Raw genomic sequence first — 23009 nt, forward strand, 5'->3', positions numbered from 1 at the left:
ATTTCTCCTGCTTTACGATAAGTGTTGTTGTTGTATCTAAATCTCTGGGTATTTCACTCATTTCTATGTTTCACTTTCCATTTGTTTTTGTTGTTTAGTTTGTAATCCCCCTTTTAGCTTGTTTAAACAGATAAACAGCCCACATTGTCAGTGTTTTGATTCACTCTCACTGTTTTGATCAGTGAAAAAAACGATCGGGCAATCATTGCTAAAAGATCCCCAATTATTACTTTACGAAGCTCCTGTATTTCATAAAAGAAATATTAATTTACTAAGCAATCCAATGTCTCTGGTTTAAATGGGATTTAGGTGTGTATCCAACTCCTATATTCATCTGAAGTCATATAAACTAATCATTTCCTTGAATATTCATCAAAACACAGAAAATAACAGTTAGTTGCAGCCCCTTTTAAAAGGTTAAGACGCACACAAAAAACGTCATCGTCTCATGCTCAGCTTAAAGTGTCTCATTTCACTCCCACAATGCTGCAGCTTTAAAGCGCCCTGGGATTAGTGGCCTGATTAAAGCTGCCTTTGCTCACACATCCATGTAACACACCAAATACTGTAAACACCGGCACACACACACACACACACACACACACACACACACACACACACACACACACACACACACACACACACACACAATTCTCCAATCAGACAGAGCAGAGGGGGTCAATACGCTCCGTCTGTCACCTTGCCAACAGGAGCTCTTATCAGGCTTCCAACCAGGCGGCGGAATATCTCGCTGCAGAAATGTGAGTGTCAACACGTTATCAGGCATCATCACCCTCAAATCACAGCACAGACTCTAAATCCTACACCAGAGCTTCTTCACCCTTTACTGACTGACATCATCCCACAGCCCCTTACAGAAAAAACTCAAGCACCTTCATCCACAGATTCCATCATGTTCATAGTGGGTCAATTTGGATTAATTTTTAACTGGATGTTGTTTAATATGTTGGCATATAAAGACCGTTGTGGGTTATGAAAATAAAAATATTCACAGAGACAAGGAGAGGGGTGATATTCTGATAAAACAACTCAAATTGCAAGTAAGAAACAATAAACCCTCAGATATTCTCTTACTCTTAAAAGTTGAGATGCTGTTGCTGTTTAATTTGCATCTGTATGTAGTCACAGCTGGCCTTACCTTAAATGTTGCAGTCATAGTCAGGATTCTTTTTAAAATGTTCCCAGGTGGTCAAAAATCTATTTATAAGACACATTCCTCACAATTTAGTAGTATATTCTTTTAAATGTATAAAGAAAACTGGTAGCAAATCAATAGTTATTGTAAATATAATCCCCTCAATCTGAGTTCCATAGAAGTATTTCGAATGTTCTATTGTTATGACCTTACTGTATATACGTATTATAGAATTTAATACATTTTGCAAGGTACTGCAGGTGAATAGTGTCTTTCAAAATTCCCCCAATGTCTAACTAAAGATTACCACTGCTGTTAGAGATGAGAAGTACTCTCCTGCTGCGGATTGAGTGACATACATACAGGCTTATTGTTCAGTGGAGTGGATGATTGGGAGCGAGACCTAGTCCTACACTGTGCCGAGATCATATATATGACCTCTGTGTCCTTGCGTTTTAAAGTGGAAAAAGGGTATTTTTCACCTCTCTTGTTTCCACTAATACAGCTCTGCTGTGTGCGGGGAGCTGTATGTCGTCTGAATTTTAAAAGTGTTCTTGACACTGAAGCATTATCCTGCGGTAACTGATGACAGGATGATGAACAGTTGGCTGTGCAGCAGAATACAAGAGCAATCCAGAAGCAAATTACTCACAGGGGAAGGTGTGCCCGGGCAATGTACGGAGAATGAACAAGTGAGAGGGATAGAAAAACAGTGCACATTGAACTCTGGATTTTAAAAGATTGCCTTGGTGCCCAGTTAAGAGTAATTCACGTTCACAGCGAGCGTGTACGTGTGCAGCACAATCTGAGTCTGATTCAGACTTTATAGCCTTGTTTTTCAGCGAGCGTGGATAACTTATATCGCTGCCAAGCAGAAGACCAAATAAAGCAAAGCCTTTAGCCGCGCACAAGGAGCTATTCAGGTCATTGAAATACAACTGTGACAATCAGAGGTAAATGAACCCGTTCATGTTAGTGAGGTTGGCCAAACTGGAGCCTTGGAGTGTGTTGCTGAAGGCTACAGAGCTCATAGTGCTGCGACTGTCTCCTCTGATCTGTGGTGGATTCAGTTAATGACGCAGAGGGAAATCAATCTACTGTAATGTTTGAGCACAGCGACTGGAGACGTTAAGCAGCGCACATATTGTGAGCAGAGCGAGCAGCTTGGAAATTATCAAATCCTTTCAATGTAATTGTTTCAGTCGATCGCCAGTTTCAGTCATCAAGTTCAGTACAAGTATTTCTAAACAGTATTTCCATAAAATATTTGAATGCAAATGTTGAAGTATCATGTAAGAAAAGCAGCATTAAAATTGCATTATTCAATAAAACTTCTCAACTTTCCCAAAAACGTATTGACACTTGAAGCGTTTTTGACTGCTGGACATTATCTTGCATATGACTGAAATTCTAAGGATCTCTGTACATTTTTGTGACAACTTGACTTGTTTTGTTCCCAGTTTGCCGACTTGAATTCATCAATACCATTTGCAAGACAGGAGCCAAACAAACATTTAAGACAACATTTAAATGTTATCGACTACACAAATTAGATAAAATGTGTTAATCAGTAAGCTTTAGAATCGGGGAAGGCATTTTTGACTAATTTATATCTTTGCCGGGTGTAGCCTATACTGAGTATTTTGATCCTCAAAAGTTAGTCTGAATATGAGATTATTAAATCCCTTTTAGTTATCTTTGCCGCCATCTTGATTGTAAGCCTGCAGTTTCGTCATAAGTACTCCGTTTTTATGAGAGGAGGAAAAGTAAACAATACGAGGAAGGATCAGACTACTCCCAGAATGTGTCTTCTCCAAATGTCGACAGTACAGGTTAAGATTGACTGTTTTCTAGTTTTTCCAGTATAGGGTTATTCACCCAAAATATATTTAAAAAACAGCATTGAAAAAATTGTAATGTATGTCTATGTGAACATGTAAAGCTTACACAGGAAGTTGTGTGTGTGTAAGGTGTGGAGTTCATGTAACATGTGTTGTATTATTCTAACATAATACTAAGTAAAACCACAACTTTCCCTAATGTTGAACTTAGCAAAGTTGAACAAAAAAAAAGATTTAATTTACTTTGTTTTTATTATTTTTTCATTTTAGTGTTCATTTTAAAACATCCAGTTGTTGTGTCTACTCTCTTACATTGTTGGTTAAGAAATGTTGAAATATATCAAAATGATATACTTGAGATACTTGTGTGGCGAAGTTAAACAATTATAGCCATCTAAGTGTCATTGGACAAAATAAAGAAAATCTTTAAAGAATAAATGACAATTTGTAAAACGATGAGTCACCCTCTGTTACCTTGAATTTGCAAAAAACAACTAGCTTTTTCTCATACACATGTATTTTGCTAAAATGTTACTTTTTAGAACTATTCTGAATAAACAGTCTATAAGTGGTAGTGACAGAAGAATAAGGTTTTAGCAAAAAAGCATATATTTTAGAGAAAAACAAAATTCCCTTTGAGAATTCAAGGTCACACGGGTAGTATATTTGACACTGGATTTAAATTTGTGGGGGTACTTTTCCTCAAAGCCATAGCAGACCATTCTCAAAGTTTACGGTACAAATAGCAGAAAAACATCATGACCCCAATTGTGTGTCAGACTTGAATGTTCTCACTCTTCTTCTTCTTCTCTTGTGAGTTTTGTGCATTCCTCTCCGTTGCTGCCGGGCCACAGGCTGCACAAGGTCACGGGGCACAAAGAGGGAGACACAGAGGAAGAGTGGGGGGCCTAGCCTGTCAGAGCGCTGTCTGTGGACTTAGGGTGGTGGTCCCATAAATCTGCCTGAGTTGATTTGCGAGAGATTGAGGGACGGTGTTTCACAGGCAGCAGTGAGGGGCCACCTCCGCCCGGCCTCACAGAGGGGATGTTGTCAGTTCGACGCCTCCTGCCTCTGTCCATCCACCATACAGCAGCAAGAAGCCCTGCTGGAGGCAACAGAGCCCTGTGATCTCCACTTATGGAAGATGTATGGCTGCGGTGCCCTCTGGTAAACCTGGGGTCAGATCTGCGGGGGCGCTTATGTAACCCAAACATCACAGGCACCTGGCGGAGATGAAAGGCAGGAGGCTCATTTTTCACTCGCACTATTACCGGTCATTTCCGTGCTGAAATGCGCCATAATAGCACTGAAAGACCTCTGGAGGCCTTTCTGCTCGTGTAATACAGTAGGTGTGAGACCACAAATACTGCAGTCGTCATGGTGACCGCGCTCGGCGCTCGGATGCCAATACAAATCTCCCTCGGGCAACTGAGAATCAAAAGAAGGATTTTGGGGCTGTAACTCAAGAGGCTCTCTACAGTAAATCTCTCATTTCTACCAGCGACAAGCTGATAAAGCTTGAGTTGAAACCAGCGGAAATGACACGCCACTAGAGATGGAAATCGAATGGACTCATTCAACCTCAGCCAAATGTGTTGAAAAATGGGATAAACAACCTTTTTTTTGGCTTATTATTTCAGGCTGTTTTTTTTACACAGCGCTGATACAAACAGATGGGTAATTGAGTTGTGTTTGTCATAGGAAACAGGTGCTCACATGCACATAATCACATGGCATACAGAAAGAATAGCCCCCCAGTACCCACTTGTGGCTCAGAGAAAGGGCACCAGCTGGCCTGGTGTATGTTACACACACACACACACACACACACACACACACACACACACACACACACACACACACACACACACACACACACAAACACACTTTGAGTGCCTTTACAAGAGGCATTCATCTGAGGATATGACTGTACAGAGGGGGACAATGAGATCCGATAGGGTCCCTGTGATTGTGATAAATGAGCTTACACACATTAGAGCATTCGGAAACACATGAGAGGCAAAGCTAATTACAGGAGATTTACCCATTTAGAGAAAACAGTCTATAATGAACAGACATCTTGCAGGCCAAATCAGGCCTGCAAGGTGTTAGGAATAACTTCTGTTGCTTTGTTTTTCACTGTTACATGACATGCAGATCTTGAGAACCATAATGCATACTTTGCAGAGATGGGCTGTGAGGATGTGTTAGCAAGGTGATGCAGAGAGAAGAAGGATTTCCTGCTAGTTCAGAGATCAGCTTGGGTGTTTCCTTGTCACCTCCATTAGACACTGAGCTGATATCTACGCTGTCGTCTTCACTCAAGTCAGGGTGAGCACTAAAGATAACCTTTAAAGTACCGTAAAACAATTTGTAAATGTATGTCAAACAACCTGTACATGTTCCCAAGAAAGAATAAGTTAAGTATTATGTCAGGAAAGTCTTTGTATTTTGTATAGAAAGATGGAGATTCTTCAGATTTGTTATCTTCCTTAATTAATTCAATCAAGAGGGTGACAGTTCCAGGTAATATGTGGTCGTTGAAAAAGTCAGTCAATTTGTTAACAGCGATTGTCATTTTTAAATAGCTGGAAACCTCTTTATGGTCAGTTTCAACCAGTGTTAGAAAAAGTAGTCATATATTTAAGTTGGAATAATACTCTTTTAAAAATACTAACACAACTAAGTGTCTACTTAATGTATTACTACTAATAAGTTCTGCATCAACACTAAAAGTAGCTCTACATACAATAAATATAAGCACAAACAAAGTAAAATAACTCAGTTTTGCAGAATAGTCCTATGAGGAGCAGTAAGGTGCATCAATGATTGTATTTCTAAAAAACAGATCTCTTAATCTAGTATTCCAAAAAAAGGTGAATTGACCAAGAGAACATACAAAAACAATTATTTTGTGCAGCCAGTGTTTTCAATCATGTAAACTGAAGCTGTTCACTACAGCTCGGAGAGAAAACAGATTTGTTTATGTATTTATTTATTCATTGAAGAGCAGGATGATGCACAGGCAGTGTTGTGTAACAGGGTGTTGTAATTTTCTTCTGAACCAACGGACACATTACTATGCAGAAGAAGATGCTACATAATCGCACTTCCTCCCAACTCAGTGTTACACTGTTCTCAGAAAAACAGACACTGCAACAGGGCAAGAACTTCCTCTTAATCTGTTAAATTGTGTACTGTAGACAAATAAGTATAAATTAGGCTTTATTTTTTTTCTAATTTAAACAATATTGCCTACATTTATTTGAATATTCATATTTATTTTAGATATACATAACAAGTATAACTCAAGTAACTTAAATTACAACATGCAGGAGGGGGTACACAACATATGAGTCATATTGAAGTTTGGTCAGTAGCATACAGTCATGCAATCAAATTAGATAAAAACTTGACTATTAGCTATTGCTAGCTAGCGAAGCGAAACAAGGTGTAGTGTTTGATTATCAGTAACAACGTGTTTTTTTTTACAGTTATTTAAAGTGGACCTATCATGCTATATTTGAATAATATAGTGTAGGACCATACCTATATAAAGGCATATTTATACTTTTTATTTTTCAAAATACCAAACAAATCATGCATTTTAGCCATTCCTCATTTCGCTCAATTTAACACTGTCTTTTCATGGGCTGATTCTGTGAGAACAGCACCATCTACAGGCCTGGCATATGTACTACAGCGTCTCCAGCGCTTTCGAACGGCAATGTCCGTGGCTGTCTCCTCCTGATTGGTGGAGTTGGCCCAATAGCCATAGTGCCACTTATGTGACGTCATAGAAGTGTTCAAATCTGGATCAGTCTGTATCAGATCCGTTGCAGCCCCTTTTTAAGAGATTTGGGTATGGAGGAAAATAGAGAGGGTTGTGTTTTCTGACACTTGGTGGGTTCCCTGACACACCGGGGACACATGTTCATGTACAAAAGTGCATTTTGCATGATAGGTCACCTTTAAATGAACTTTTGTTTGAAACATCTAAAAAGCCCACAATACCCGAAGGGCAGAATAAAAATGATTACATTCATGATACCAAACCTATTGCCAGATTGTCTCATTTTACGTCAAAATGTGTTCTTCTTAGAGTAATTTCTCGGCTCAGATTTAAACACAGAGACATGATACACTTATTTTTGCCATTTAATGGGACTAATACTTTCTGTAGAATCGGCTAAATCATAGAAGAAATCATAGAAAAAAGGTTTCTGACAATATTGCAGAACTTCAATATGAATCATCCCAATTTAGATTTCATCATTATACGTGTAAACAATTGTTTTCTGTACTTCCATTGCTACAATGGAAACAGGAAGTCCTTAAAGCTAATTTGGCATACAGTGTGGGGTCAAATAGAAGGTTAAGAAAAAAGAAACGTAAGAAGACCTAGGAAAAGTGAAGTATATTAACATTAACATTTTGTATTGCACTTTCGTAATACTTACTGAACACCTTTTGAAACATGTGTTCTATCTGTATAATTATATATATATCTGTTATTATTGTAATAACGAGGTCAGGTTTGTAACAGAGCAGTTCCGCAGTTCGCGCGGGGNNAGGCGGGACTAGAATGTTCCCACCGACCAATCAGCGGCGTTCTACTCAAATGAGCCTCTCGCAGCGTCAATGTGATGAAGAGTAGTCTGGCTCTGGAAGAGCAGAAAGAAGCGGCGCAGGATCCACGGAGAGAGTGTTTCTACGTCTCTGAAGCTCCGGATGGCTGGTTAACCACACAGAAAACTCTTCAGGCCCTGCACTCACTCATGTGCGCTCTTTGAATGCGATAAAGCGGATATTTAACTCACTTTTTACTGGAGTCACAGAAGAGACCTTTGCAAAATGAAATACAAAGTAAGTAATGCGACTTGGATTGGAACAGCACTTTCTTGTTTGTCATTATGTATGTTAAAGAAATACTTATTTACAAAGCTGGTTTTGTCAGAAGAGTCGACGTGGATGATTGTACAACTATCCACTGTTGGCATTAACGCGGTAATTATAAGTTGTTTAAATGAGTGCATCCGGGTTTGTTTGAAAAAAATAATCAGGTTATAAAAGTGAAACTGCTGAGATGATGCTGTCACTTTTGGTAGAAGTGCCTGGGCTATGTGTGTGTGTGTGTGTGTGTGTGTGTGTGTGTGTGTGTGTGTGTGTGTGTGTGTGTGTGTGCGTGTGTGTGTGGATGTCTAATTTGAGTCTACAGCATTCAGTTGTTTTATCTATGCCTTCGGGCTACATTTATTGCGATCACAGGGGCGTAAATAGAGGAAAAGCGTACCCTCCTCCCCCCTTCAAAAAGGGATCTGAAATATGTTGTCATGTTCTGTTTATAATTTCAACTATTATTCCCCTACCAGTGTCCTAAATATAGTGACTTTTGAAAGTCAGATTGCCAACAAAAGCACGTTATTCCACTTTACATTCAATTGCTATTTGATAACCACCTTTTTGTTGGTGTTGGACTTTGTTTGGTTATCTTTTTATTTAGCTGGGCAATATGGATATCATCCTCAAAAAATTATGTCTTAATTTATTTGTAACTCAATTTAAAACTGTTATATTTGGGTTTCACCTAAAAAACAGTCTTTCATGATCTATAACTATACCATAAACTCAAACGTAATTTTATATCTGTACATCCAAAGATATATGAGATCATCAAAACTGCTGGAACCGAGAACTGTTTGGCTTTCTTGTTGAAATATCTTGAAGTATGAATGGATTGTCATTGCCAGATAACCATTTAGTCAGTAGACTTATTTGTTGAAATTGGCCAAACTGTTAACTCGCCAAATATTCCTTTGAGAAAATATTTGGGTTCCTATAACCTAATAGTGGAGGTGTTACAGGGAAAGCTGCCACACTGGCACAACACATATTTTCAGTTGACTAATTAATACCATTAACTGTATTTTCCGCTTCTTGCTGAGATTGTTTGGCGCTTTCACTATAAAATGAATCGTGTCTGTCTGCATGAAAGGTCCTCAATGCTCTCATATTACTCTTCCCTTTAGCCAATCAGAGTCTTTGTTATGTCTGTCAATATTATTCTTTTAGGATTTTACTTTGTGATGGACAGCTCGACTTCAGGCCCATCTAAATTACATTATGAACTGTTGCTGGATGTTAACATGTCATGGTCTTACTGGAGCTCTGCTGTGTGAATGCCTTTGAGCTTTTAGCACTGTTTTTAAAACAATGGGTATTTAGCAAGAACCTTGGTTACTGAACTGTTGCATTTAAATGTCATCCCCTCTTTCAGTGAGAATTCTGCCTCACCATATTAGGGAAGTAAAAACTGTGCAAAGTGTTTGGATGATTCAGAGGTTTTGGAGGGCAGTGGCTGTTTTGTGAAGTGTGAAGTAGCTGTGTTGGCTCAGGCTATTGACTTGACACAGTTTTGGATCCATTTTCCCCAGCGTCTACTGGGCTGTGTCAATGTTTAGCAGGGTGGGGTTGTGATTGGAGGGTGGTGCAGGCTGTGTGTCTGCGTCATGGTCCAGACTGAGTCATTGTCCAGTTAGTTACATAGCTCACATACCCAGAGAGAGCCGGAGCAATCAAGGGTGTTGATGATGGGTTTTCAGATCGAGGCCAGCCTCAGAAAACTCCTCCTGGAGATCAGTGGAAGATAATGTTATTGCGATCAACAACAGTGTTTCCAAGCAAAAGGGGATCTCTGACGTAAAACGGTGCTTCTTTGTTTGACTGAGTCGAGATAAGGAGAGTACAGAAATCAAGCAGAGTGCTATTTGCTTATGATAAACATATCTGGATTATGCAACACTGCTAGATGAAAAGTAGTGTGGCACGTAGGCAGACATAAGAAAGGTTGGAAAATCAGATTACACATTTTGCGTTACTGTGTCCATCTTTAAATCTGTTAAATGTTGCCAATGTTAACTATGTCCCCTATCAAATCTCTGCTCTTGATCTCAGCCGCAATGAATTATTCACAGCTATATTAAGAGCTATTTTCCTCGCAGAGCGGTATTCAACACCAGCCTAACGAGCGTCTGGCGCCCCGTCTCATGGCCTGAGGTGAGGTGCCACAGCCTTCACCCCCCTCCCCTCCTGGTTTCCCATTTGTGCTCAGGTGTGAAGGAAAGGCTTTTTCTTCCATAGGTCATCATATCCGTATAATCCCCTTGATGGGTCCGCAAACAGAGAGATTTCTAACAGCGTCAGTGAGGCCCACAGGTTTCAAATTCAGGAGGAGTACCAACACTTTGGGAATTACACTTACACTTTCTGATTGGAGAGTTAGATGAGATAGTCAACACCACTCTCATGTCTGTATAGTTAGTATAAAGCCAGAGCTAGTTAGCTTAGCTTAGCATAAAGGATGATTCCTTATGTACAAAAATGGTAAGGTTTGGACTTTCCGGTAGGCAGGAACTACTGTTTAGATTTCATCGAAATTGCAATATGGACTAGTCCTTTTAATAAGAATGCACAATATTTTTTTAAATGTGTCAAAATATCATTCAGAATGAAAGCATTGGAGTGCTATGGATATCCCAGCCTGCAAGTTGTATTATATACACAATTAATTCCCTCCAATACAATGAATCATATTGTTTTTCCAATGTCAGTGAAATGTATCGCAACCATTTATTTTTTTCTTGTTGTTAACCACTACTATCCAATAATATAAGAGTACAGCCAGGTAACCTACTATTTAAAGTTGAACTTCCATTGAAAAACAACATATTTTTCTTTAACTATTTGAGTTTCATACAGATTAACCACAATTGGAAATTAATTATTGAGCTTGTGCGGTGCAGCTCTAGGTTGAAGCCTAACCTTTGGTCACAGGCAGTCTTTATGCTAAGCTAACTCTCTATCTCTAGCTTTGTTGACTTTTCAGACATATCAGTGATATAACTGTAATTGTCTAACTCTCCGCCAAAATAAGTGTATTTCCCAAAATGTTAAACTATTCCTTTAATGCTTCACTAAACTATTTTCTGGAGTTAGCTTTTAAAAGACCTCCCCCATCTTCTCACCCAAATACCTCCACAACCTTAAACTCATTCCTTGGTAGCTGACGTAACTGTTGCAGAAATAGCTTCACAACCACAGTGAGGAATGATTAGGTGGACCCATACTCTAGCCAATATGTGTGTGTGCTTGTGTGTCTTTGGTGTTTCTTTTTTATGGGTTCAGGCTCCAGGCACTGGTCCAAAAGCAAAGACGTTTTGAGGAGAGCAGAGCAGACATTGTTCTGAGAGGGAGGAGGAGGAGGAGGATTTGTGATGCTGAAAGGGCCTGCAGAAAAGAAAAGAAAGAGGAAGTTGAGGGGGGAACGAGAGGGCAAACAGTTGGATGTATTCGGTGGTTGTTGGATGGGGGGGATGGGAGCCTGGAGGTCGAGAAGTGCCCCTTGAGAATGAGAGCATTCCAGGCGATCGTGCGTGGGAAGGTTGTTTCGGAAGATGCACATGATTTGTTTCAAGGTGCCCCTTTACATTGTAAATGAGTCTGGTAGTACCGGGATACACAGTCTACTCTTTGTCTAGAGACATTTGTGTTCCCCTGAAAGGAAACCAGGCAAACAATTCGTTTTGAGAAAACCTGCAAGTTCTATGCTCACGTTCAAGCAGTGAAATAGCTTTTGCACAGACTCTCTATCATAATTTACTCTCATGCTGTTAAAAAGTCAGGTTATTTTCATGCTGTGACGTCCAGTTTTCTGAACATTTTAAATGCAGAATGACTTCAAGTTTGCTCAAGATTTTTTAAGTAAGCGTGAAGAGCTTCTCCCCCAATGAGGCTCAAAAGCAGTCGCCCAACCCCCTAAACCCCCTCCATGCTGCGCCCCTCGCACCGTGAGCCAGTATTAAACATTCAAAAAAACGTCTGAAGCAGATAGCTTGCATTGTGTGCTCATTCCAGCCAACGAAAGAGAGAGGGAGAGAAACTACCCAATATCAGCAACAATGCAGATAATCATTTCCATGTTTGACCTTTGGCGGAAATCATTCCCGCCACCCCCTTCCTTCCCCCAGAGGAATGCCAACTATTTTGCAGGGTCATCTCTCAAGATGTAGCGAGCCACTGTTGGCCAGGTTCGACCCTGTGGGGAGTCCGTCCTGTTGGCAGATAAGAGTCAGCGTGACAGATGAGAAAAGTGTTTAATGCCACTGCTCTGAATTGGTTCATTCTGTAGTTTGAGTACTCAGAGAAGCCACAAGATGGATTTCTTAATGCTGCAGAGTTCTTTTAGCTGGCTGGACATGTACCTTTGATAATAAATCAATAGCTGGTTATTTTTCAAGACAGCAGCACTCTCCAGTTCCAGCTCATATATGACAACTGAATATCTTTGGCTCTTTGACTGTTTGGTTGGATGAAACCATTTTTTAGACAAAAGAGTTTTAACATATCAACTTGGGTCCTAAGTGCTTCTCATGGGCATTTAAAAAAAGAAAAAATCCAATAGAAAACATAAAAAATACTTGACATATGAATATATAATGACAGAAAGAGTGCCAACCTCTGACAGGGAAATAAAATACTCAAACTGAAAGCACATCCTCCGTAGATGTGTTCAAAAGCTCTAAATTGTTAAAAATGGCGAAATAATAAACAAAAGATGCTCCTTTCATCTCAGATGCCCTTCATGTTTGAAAGGGAGAAGATGGCAGCCTCAGTTGTTTGTCTTTCTGTGTCTGTGAGATCTTTCCGTGGCGTGAAATCGGGAGGACACTGAAGTGAATCTCCATCTCATTGGCTATTCCTATATGTAAAAACCATTCAATGTGGCCCTGCGGAGATACCATGAAACATATTTCACAACTCGGCTAATGCCCCCTGGAGGGATTAGCTCTCGTCTCCGGGGGTTACTATGCAATCATGTACCCTCTTTTGGCATCAATGTCGAGCTTGGAAGCAATCCACGTCTCCGCTCTGCCAACACTCAGCGCCTCTTGGCATGGGCCCCATAAATACCATCCATACTTTTGTTTTTACTTTACGTTTTTGACCCCAAGGAGGTGCGGAAAATGGTCTATCGTAGGTCAGAGGGTGTCGCCAACCGAACAAAGCCTTTAGAGCATGAAAAGATTCATAGCTTTGCTCAACCATAACAACATGCTAACTTGGGTTCTCAAATTGAATGACACTTTCTCTTCCTGCTGCACCATTCACAGAGTCCTGGAACGATTTGGCGGAATATGAGAAGCAACGTTGCACAATGTTTGCCAAGCAGACATTACAGTTCACAGAATTCAATACACTTTTTAGAGAGAACATCTCCAGTGTAGCTTTTCATCTAATTATAGGTTAGTGTTCAAGATTAGCGAGGAGGAGTCCAAGATGTGAGGTGATAAGTCGAGGTCAGTGGAAGGAAGCCTGGAAGTGCTGCAGGCTAAGAAGTTACCTTGTAGTTTATGTGACAGTAAACAAATAAAACACCTATGATGAATGGATAGAGTTCGGAAGAGAACTGTCATTTAACCAAGAAGTTACTCAAATCACTTCCTGTGACTAAAGCAAGATGTGGCTGACGGCATACTTTGTGTTGCATCACGAGTTTCAATGCTCTAAGTTGCAAAAAGGTTGCCACAGTTTAACAATCAGAATGGTAGAAATATGCAACTAATTATCATTTTCATTATAAATATGTCCAACCATTATGTTTTCGATAGATACATCTTTTTATTCTTGGTACTAACATACAATATACTGTATGGCGAAAAAGACAAACAAAGACAAAATGTGCTTATTCTTGTTTCTGGGTAAATGCCATGTCTTTGACACAGTTTTAGCGATGCATATCGACTGACTAAACAAATATGTCAGCTCTCAAACATAGATGTTTTAAGCTTCAGTGGTCACAGCTTGCAGTGTGGTTAGACAAAAAACTGCACATCACATCCCGTCTAAGAGAGACAGTCACCACACTGTTGCTGTTTAGAAGTGTTGGGGAGTGGAGATTTCCTTGCAGTGCTGCAACAGCTTGTGAATCACAAATAGGAGAAGAGGGAAGGTGGTGGGTGTCATATTTACACTGGGGATACAATCGTCTTTTATGCAGGATGAATAGAGCCTGTTCTATCAGCCTGGAGGAGCTTGGTGTGCTGTGTCTTGATGTCTGTGGTCCACTGAAAATCATTACAAAGTCACAAATCAAGTCACAAAATCATGCTATTCAGATGTTGGGGGAAAAACTAATGAATAAGCCAATTATGTTATTTCTGTCCAATAACAGTGATTTCACAGTGGGGAATTACCCCAGGGGGAAGTTCTGCAGTTGCCAGGTAGTACGTGGAAAGATTGTTGAGTCAATATAAGAGTTAACATAGAGGTTAAAACAGGTAGCTAAAAGTCGTGACAAAATGGTAGAAATAACCATATAAAAAGTGTTTAATTGTTGCAATTGGGGATGTTCATTAAAAAACATTTATTTCTGATAACCAACAGGTACCCCTGTAGTGTCTCTGTCAATAACCTTATTGAAGTGCTGCTTGTTACAGTGTAATTTCAAATTAAACTTCCCTCTTCACAGGAAATTGGGTTTAGGCAGAACAACTCTTAATTTGGTTATGTTTAAGAAAAAATTGTAGTTACTGTCACTTATGCAACTGAGAGTCATGGTACTAGTATAATAATAGTGTACTTAATTATTGCTGAACCAACCAAACTAAATGTGGATGGTTCAATTGTAGAACAAATGTAATAATATAATGAATAGTACTATTTATTTGGAACCTACATTCAGTCAGTACATAAAGTCATAACATGTCATGGCTGTTTGGGTGCCTCGGACCAAAAGGTATTGGAAACCAATCAATGGCTGATGACCATGATGGAAGCCACACAGGAATAAACCATTGATTGTTAGCTCTATCGACGTCACTGTAACTGTGTCATATTGATTTACAGCTGCTTGCATAACATATCAATCAGTCCCTGTGTGGCAGCAGTGCATGTACTGTATTGGATCACGTTTCCCTGGCTTAAAATAAAAGCTTCAAAAGTTGTGTCATTTTCCACAAGACTTTTTCCGAAATAGCGGAGGTGAAGTTTCACCGAGGCTGCTGTGTAATTATGTTAATGGTGGCCCACTGGCTTAGGCTGTAATCAGAGGGTCAACCTTCCTGAAAATGTCCAAATGAAGAAATTACCATGTGGTCTGAGCTCTGAACCGCTTCCCATGAGCCCTTTCTACCCAGAACCCTTCACACGGCCCATTTATTTGAACTGGCGCTCACCCGCACTCTGAGGAACGGCTTGTAAAAGTCATCAGGTCCTCATTACCGTCATTACTATAATTATTTTCTATATTTAACCATGTGAAATGAGGCCAAATGAGTGTGCTGGTTCGCCCTCTTCCGCGAACCAACCCGGGTCTTGTTGCAGTTGGTACGGTCCTAATTTTCACACCAATAGGTTTTCACAGTTGGAGCGTACCACTTTATTTGGAGCAGGTTGTTGTTATTCTTGGTTGAAAACATCCTTTTCTCTTTGAAAGACGAACAGCTCTCAATGCTGTGGGGATGCTATGTTACTGCTGGGTGCTGTGGTTGGGCTTTTGGCTGCAGAAGCAGGGCAATTTTTTTTTTGTACTTGTTTAGCCAAATCCACCTTGATTATTAGTAGATTGATGTCTACCCCAGAGAGGCAGAGCCAAAACCACCCAGAAAGTACTGACTGAAAGCAAAGGTGGGGCCCTTTCAGTAAGCAGTACAGTTACGTAAGGTTCTATTTTCAGATGGTCAGCGAAGGCTTTTACTCACACAGGACGTTTACACTGTTTGTGCTCAGGCGAGACGCTGGTGGAAAAAAAGCCTTGTTGATGTAAAGGTTTGTGAGTCAGGGTGGAGGGGCTCAGACAGCCGGGTCTTCAGGCTGCAGTGCAGCTCCAGGTGGGAATCTGGACGGCTCAGATTTACACAATTCCTCGTTTTCTAATGACGAAAACATACAAGGCTGTGAGAACGCCCCTGAAACCAGATGTTGTAGAGGGCGGCATTAGACATGGGAAACCCCCAATAATAAATAAAATACATGTGTACACAAGTTGCATACCTACTTTTATCTGGAACAGATACGTTCTTCAGTAATCATGCCAATGTTTGTCAAGCTTCATCCTTAACCAAATAGTTACAGGTAAACATTTCATTCACTTTTAAAAGGAATAGCCCAAAAATATTTTCTCAGTTTTATATAATTGTAAACTGCATGTTTTGGGGTTTGCACTATAATTCGGAGGAAAAAAAGATTCTGAATCAACACCGTGGCCATTGTTTCCATTATTGTTTGACATTTCATAGACCAATACATATTTCAAATAAGGAATTATTAGATCTATTGAAAATTAATGTGTTTGTTATTTTATTCGACCATCAGCTCTAAAATATTTAGACAACTATCAGATGTGACAAAGAAAAGTAGAATATTATCACATTTAAGAAGCTAAAATCAAAGAATATTTAAAGACACTTCTTCGATGATGAATGGATGCTTAGAAATAGTTGCAGATTACTTCTTTGTCAAATTAATAATGGATTCATGTAGCTCTACATTTGAACAAATGGTAGAAGCCTTAGATTATGCAAATAACTGAGAAATAACCTTAGGAGGTTAAATAGAAATATGGTATAACAAAATCCAGTTAAAAATGTAAAATTAAAATCAGGGTTAACTTTTTCATAAACGTTATATAAGAGGAAATGTAAAAGGATACTAGGTTAAACTGCCTTGTTTCCTTTGACGTGCTTAAGACATACTGTAGTGGGCCCAAAAAGGTTTGGAAAATAGCAAAGAGCAAAACCATTAAAAGACCTTTCAGCTTATTTTGAGATAAGCTCTTGCCTTCTAACCCACTCTGAACACCCCCTCTAACCTCTGTTATTACATCAATATTTAAATGGCAGGACCAGAAAAGCTTTGTGTTTACATTAGGAAGCAGCAGAACGCCTCGCTGACTTATAACACATAACTTCCTGGAAGCTGGTCGTCAGTGGGTGAAGCAGAAGGGGCCCTCCCCGCCTGCCCACTGACAAATGACAAACACATGTGTTTATAGGAAGATCAATGGCGAGCGGTGCAGTCACCGTGTTGTGACTAACCAATGTTTATAGCAGAGATCTGACGCCCGCTTTAATACTCAGTTTCACCTGCTGCGATTACAGTGATGCAGTGAGACAAACACAAACAAAAACAGGAGCATCACTTAAAAAAAGGATCTGCATGTAGCTGTTAGCCATTACAGCTAACAACAGGTTTGTTCAAAATGATAAGGGGGGATGTTTTCTGTTTCACATATCTTCTCTGGCTCATGTATGACTCAATCGTTATTGGTCGAGGTGCTATTCAAGTGGTCATGATTTTCATTTAAAGTATATTGTCTGTATGTTTACCTCCAAAAGCTCTGCTCCAATAAAGCGAAACCACAGTGAGTGTCAGGGTTAAGTGTGTGAACATGTTTCTCACTCGCCACACTCACCTCAACACACCATGCCGTACGTGTTCAGTTTTTTTTTAACACAAATGCAGACTGATGTGTGACTTATTAATGCGATGTACTGCCAGAAAAGACTAAAGTTTAAGCGTTCTATCGATGTGAAATGACCTTCATGGTATAAAGGAAATCATGGTACAGTATATATCATTTATATTTAGTTTTCCTCTTTTTTAATGAAGGACAACTATAAGGCCCAACTTGTAGCCACTTTTGTATGTGTACACATTGGTTTGTGATTGTGTGCATGTGGCATTCTCTCAAAGCAGCGTGTGCTACGTGCAGTTCTGTGCTCTGTGAGGTAATTTAATTACTTCTGAACACGTAGCAGTTTACCACAGCATGGACCTAATGCAGGAACGACTTGTGCAAACAGTTCTGACGCAACATTTCAGCTAAATGACGGAATTCACCAATTATCTTGTATCTGTCCAGACTTGTCCAGTAGTCTGCCATTCTCCGCAGGGGGGAAAAGTGATTAAAATGTAAGAATCATGATGCCATCATTTCTAATCTTTTACCTGAATATCTTAATTACTTTTTTCGATTAATGGAGCCATTTTAGTTTAGATTTATATATTTTTGGGCATATTTCAGTATGACAGCCTAGACTTTCTGTCAATCTGTTATTCTGCTATCCTCCCCTGACCTGTCCTTCAGTGCTTGAATTAGATTATTTGGGATTATTTTGATTCCCTTAACAACAATAGTAATACATCTGCCAATCTTGTTAACTTTTTGTCTGCATGACCTTTTGGTGCGAATTTATTCTGTAGATGAAACTTGGCCCTCAATCAGACAAGAGAAAGTCAAATGATATGGCACATTTAAAAGGCTTTGAATATGCTAATAATTCAATCTCAAAATCGGGCAATTGACATTCATGAGGCTTAAACAAGCACTCTACAACAAATGTGTGCAGTTTGAAGACGTTTGAAGACGAATAAAGGGTTTGGTGAATCTGATTCGTACAAGTGAACATCAGACAGAGAGGGAGGTTTATGATGATACAAAAATGTTCTTGCATGTTTGAAATTATTCAAATTCTGGCTGGAGCTACAGTTGTAATCACAGTAATCAGCATTTTGTTTCCTCATGGATGCCAGCATTGATTACATTATTGCAATGAGCATGAACATCCAGGTCTACTCCCATTGGGCTAATTCGACCTCGGGAGGTCACAATCAAAACTTGTTGCAGCTAGCTGGTGGCAGGGGGTTGATTGTGGGGATGTAATTGTGCGATAGGTGTTGCTGGCTAATGGCCCTGACAGCGAACTTAGACAATAGCCAGAGAGGCCAGGCCGCAGTGAGAGATAACGATGTCGGCAGCAGAAAGAGTTTCACATGGGAACTGCCTGAATCAGGCCGGGTAGGAAAGAGGAAGGCCAAAGAGGTTTCAAGAAAGCCTCAAATTGGGCTTCCTGATTCCCACACTGCCACTGAAGGGGTTAGGCGTTTAAAGAAACTGAATTTCCCTTTCAGAAGCTATATTTGGGTGTGTAAGCAGTTAGTCCCTGTTTCTTGGTTGCACGTTTCTGATAATCCTCCCTCTGTAGAAATATTTGTTTCTAATCCAAATGTGCATGTAGTTTGAATTAGATTAGGATTCAGATTATATCCCCTACGCAGCTCATTTATTCTGATACAAGTGGGTTTAATACAAACTACAGGATGAGTTTATAAAGCTTTAACGTCGGCAGCAGTCTGGTTTCAACCCTCTGTAGGTTTGTCGTCATTAGAAATATATACTTGGCTTGATTACAGAAGAAAAGGCGATACATAAAACAACAAAATATGTTTCACTCAGGTAGTGGGTTGCAAAAATAAAATTAAGTTATGTTGTTTGCACCAAATACAGTCAAGCTGGGAAAACCAAACAAACTCTCTCCTGTCCTTCAGTTTAGTTGCCCTTGATAGTGCCCTTGGCACTTAATCGCTAATTGTATTTATGGAGTTTACAGAGTTTAAGCACAGGACTGTTGCTGTGCTGGGCATCTCCCAAGAGTTAAAGTTTGTTATCGAGCGATTATGAAGCAGCTGAAAAGGAGTGTTCATACTCAGTTAACTCCTTCCATGGATGAATAAAAGCTAAAGGAAAAGGACTGATGCATTTACTGAGGCAATTAGGCTTAAAATGCCTCTTTCAGACAGAAGTGGCACACTCTAGGGGTTTTCCTATCTCCAAAATCTGTGGTTCAGAGTCATTATCCCTCCGCCCTGTGCTGGCCCTTTAGATAACTGTGCCCCCGAGCAGAGAGCCGGCTGATAAAATCCCATCAAATTCACATTGGTTTGAAAGACATCTGGCGTGGAGCTGGGGGCTAATGGGATCCTCCATGGTAATTTGAAGAAAAGTTCACCAGCATGTCATTCACCAAAATGGTTGAAAATAATACTTTGGCGTTAAGTGTGGGGTTTGGAACAACTTGTTTTTGTATGCTTAAAAAACTACAAATAGTAGATGATTGGTTTAGTTTAGCATAACATCTGGAAAATGGGGGCAAACGCCATCTTGGCTCTGTCTACAATAAACAAAATTGGCCTTGTGACACCTCTATAGACCCAGATCCAAATACATAATAAGTTGTGGGTTTTTCCAGTATAATTTTTTTTTTGCTGTAAACTTTTTTTGTCCTCGATCAGCCATTTCCTGAAGTTGCATAGTCACCTTGAGACAACAAAACCTCACTTGATGCTTTTACACATTTGTTCTTTATTGGGCTCTAGAGGCGATGGCCAGCGTCAGGCCAACTATTTCCCCCTGTTTTTAACTCTTGGTGCTAAGCTATAAGCTAACTTGCTACAGGCAGAAGCTTCTAACTTAAAGTATAGGAATGAGAATGGAATTGATCTAATCCAAGTCTAAGCAAGAAAGTTAATGAGTTGATTTCCTAAAATGCATTTATGTTTATTAGAATGGAAAAAGAAGCCATGAACTTTGTCTAAAGAACAATGTGTGCCCTTATTTCCGCAGAACCTGATGGCCAAAGCATTGTACGACAACATGCCGGAGTCCCCCGAGGAGCTGGCCTTCCGTAAAGGGGACATCCTGACGGTCATCGAGCAGAACACGGGGGGGCTGGAGGGCTGGTGGCTCTGCTCCCTGCACGGCCGCCAAGGCATCGCCCCTGGCAACCGCCTGAAGCTGCTGATAGGACCCATGTTCGAGGCCCAGTCGCCGGCCGCCGCTGCCCAGTCCCCCCCTCAGAGCTTGGCCTATCAGCAGAAGGCTGGCTCAGGGGGGGCTCAGGGGATCTACCAGGTGCCCCCCTCCCTCCAGAGTCCACAGAGCATCTACCAAGTTCCCCCGGCACAAGACATCTACCAAGTCCCACCCAGGAGTACTCTAGCAGCTGATAACACCCCCAGCAAGGTAAGACATGAAGATAGTTGATTACGTTTCCCTAGGGTTGCAACTAATGACCATATTAAATATCAGTGAGTCTGTCAATTACAATTGTGATTAATCATTTAATCCAATCATGCACCATGGACCAGCTGATTAAAGTTCCTTTAAGTGTAGCGGAGGAACTCATCAGTGAAGCCACCTCTTGAAGTGATTGGTTGGAAGCTGTGGACTTCTGGCTCTCTAATAAATCAATAAAGTGGTGTCGCAAAACAATTCATCACACTTTGTCATAACTTCCAATAGCTTGTGTTAGCAGTCCAGCTCATTCATATATTCACTTAATTAAAGAAGCAACATTTGAAAATCTGAAATGGAGATTTTTGGGGTCTTTTTCTCGATAAATGTCAATTGTCAAATGTTTTAACCCCAAAATGTCCAAAGGAATTTGGCTTCCATTATTCACTTTATTATATTTCATTGGGTTTTAACATAGTCGCAAAGTAGTGAAATACACATTTTAAGAAACCCTATGCCAATTATGTACTCATCTTATATTTTTCAGATGCAACTGTATAGTGGGGGATGAAAGCATTGAACAATTGAAAATGATGAAGTGCGTTTAGAGAAAAAGGAGACTGATCTCTGGAGACAGTCCTTGAGGATCAGAGCAGATTTAAAACATCCACTCTGGTGGGCGTGGCCTTCACTGGTATCAGATGTGAAAGGACAAGGCATTCGCACCGTGACCTGTTATCCTGCCAGCCTGCCACGACTCCCATCAATGTGATTACACACAGAGAGCAGAGAGGCCGGAGAGATCGTGGGTCTGTGATGTGAAATGTGCACAGGGTGTGCCGGGCCTGGTGCTCACCACAGAGCAGGGTAGTGTTTTTGTGCAGAGCTTCCATTTGGCTTTATATGTATATTGGCACACTGTGTGTAGCCGAGCCAGTCCAAGCCACAGACGGGCAGTGAATATGGGAATAACTCGTGGAAAAGCAAACAGAACAGAGCTGTTTTTTGGATTTCGGTGGAGCCCAGCTGCATTTAAATGCTCTAAGCGGGCAGCTGGCAAACCCATTACACCTGGCATGGTCCTCTCACAGTTTAGATATATGTACACAAAAAGCAGTGTGTCCATTGTGCACATTTGTTGTTTTACTGGCCGCTTAGTATATTATTTAGAGCTTATATCTCAAGCTGTCCTGGAAAATATATCAGGTTATTATTGCACACAGAACCGGATTGAATAACGTTGGTAAAGGTGATGTAAGCCCAAAAAAAAAGAAGCTATATTGCTTTATTCCTAATTACCGAGACATTTTGCTTATCCAGTAGTTTTTTTTAAACATTTAAATTGGTCTCAGTATTAAAAGAATTGCTCCAGATGAACACAAGTGAGCCCAGTGATTCTCCATTCAAAATGGTGTGCTTCAACAGGAGGGAAAAACCTTACTGTTTATTCAACCGCTTAACTAGTTTTAGCACCTCAGACCAGATCATCCCTTCAGGAGACGGAAATTAATTATATGCTGGATGAGCTTTTGAAATCCCTAGGGGGATTTTTTTTTTTTTTACAAATCAGCTCCATCCATCATAGAAATGAGCTAAGGTGTGCATTTTCAGAAGGTAAATAGGCAGCAGGCACCCAAGGCTTAGAGGACTTTGTGTGATTGAGTGTGTGATAAAGTCATTCTGGAGGAGAGACCTGTCAATCAACCTGCAAACTGCCAACCAACACTAACACAAACAGGCCTCAAGGCTTACGTGATGAATGGTATTAAAAAAGACTTTGGTGATAAGATGGAAAATGAAATGTGCTTCGAATGAGAGTGCGTATTGTGCTGTAATCATTTTACTGGAGAGATCTCTTGGACGTTAACTTTCCCTCCAATCTGTGGTTGTCAAAATGGTTCAATTTCCAGCGGTTGTTCCTGTCTAATGAAGAGAGCGATTTTTTACTCTGAGTATTGCCGGAGTCCAGACAAGGCTCCGTTGTTTTCCATCAACGTTTGACCAAATCACCATTTGTATCTGTAGCCGCAGTAATAACTAGAGTGAAAGATTTATGGAGAGGAAGTTGAAAGAGTTATTTTGGGCTTTCAGAGTTCAAAAAGTCCCGTGTTAGCTGGTTGGATGGAAATTAAACGGGATGAATCATCAGTTTAAGAAATTA

The 23009-nt window shown here is 40.2% G+C and overlaps 1 protein-coding gene across 1 annotated transcript in view; it reads left to right on the forward strand.

Annotated features, from left to right (window-relative positions):
* The first annotated feature begins 7669 nt into the window (after window positions 1-7669).
* Window positions 7670-23009, forward strand: part of nedd9 (neural precursor cell expressed, developmentally down-regulated 9) — a 30158-nt gene continuing 14818 nt past the window's right edge. Inside the window, exons 1-2 of the mRNA XM_010792529.1 lie at window positions 7670-7863; window positions 20459-20857. Of these exons, the coding sequence (XP_010790831.1) occupies window positions 7852-7863; window positions 20459-20857 (411 nt within the window). The 5' untranslated portion in view covers window positions 7670-7851. The remainder of the gene's footprint in view (window positions 7864-20458; window positions 20858-23009) is intronic.

Source organism: Notothenia coriiceps, unplaced genomic scaffold (assembly GCF_000735185.1).
Source record: "Notothenia coriiceps isolate Sejong01 unplaced genomic scaffold, NC01 NC01_scaffold00036511, whole genome shotgun sequence".
In the NCBI taxonomy this organism is placed as follows: Eukaryota; Metazoa; Chordata; class Actinopteri; order Perciformes; family Nototheniidae; genus Notothenia; species Notothenia coriiceps.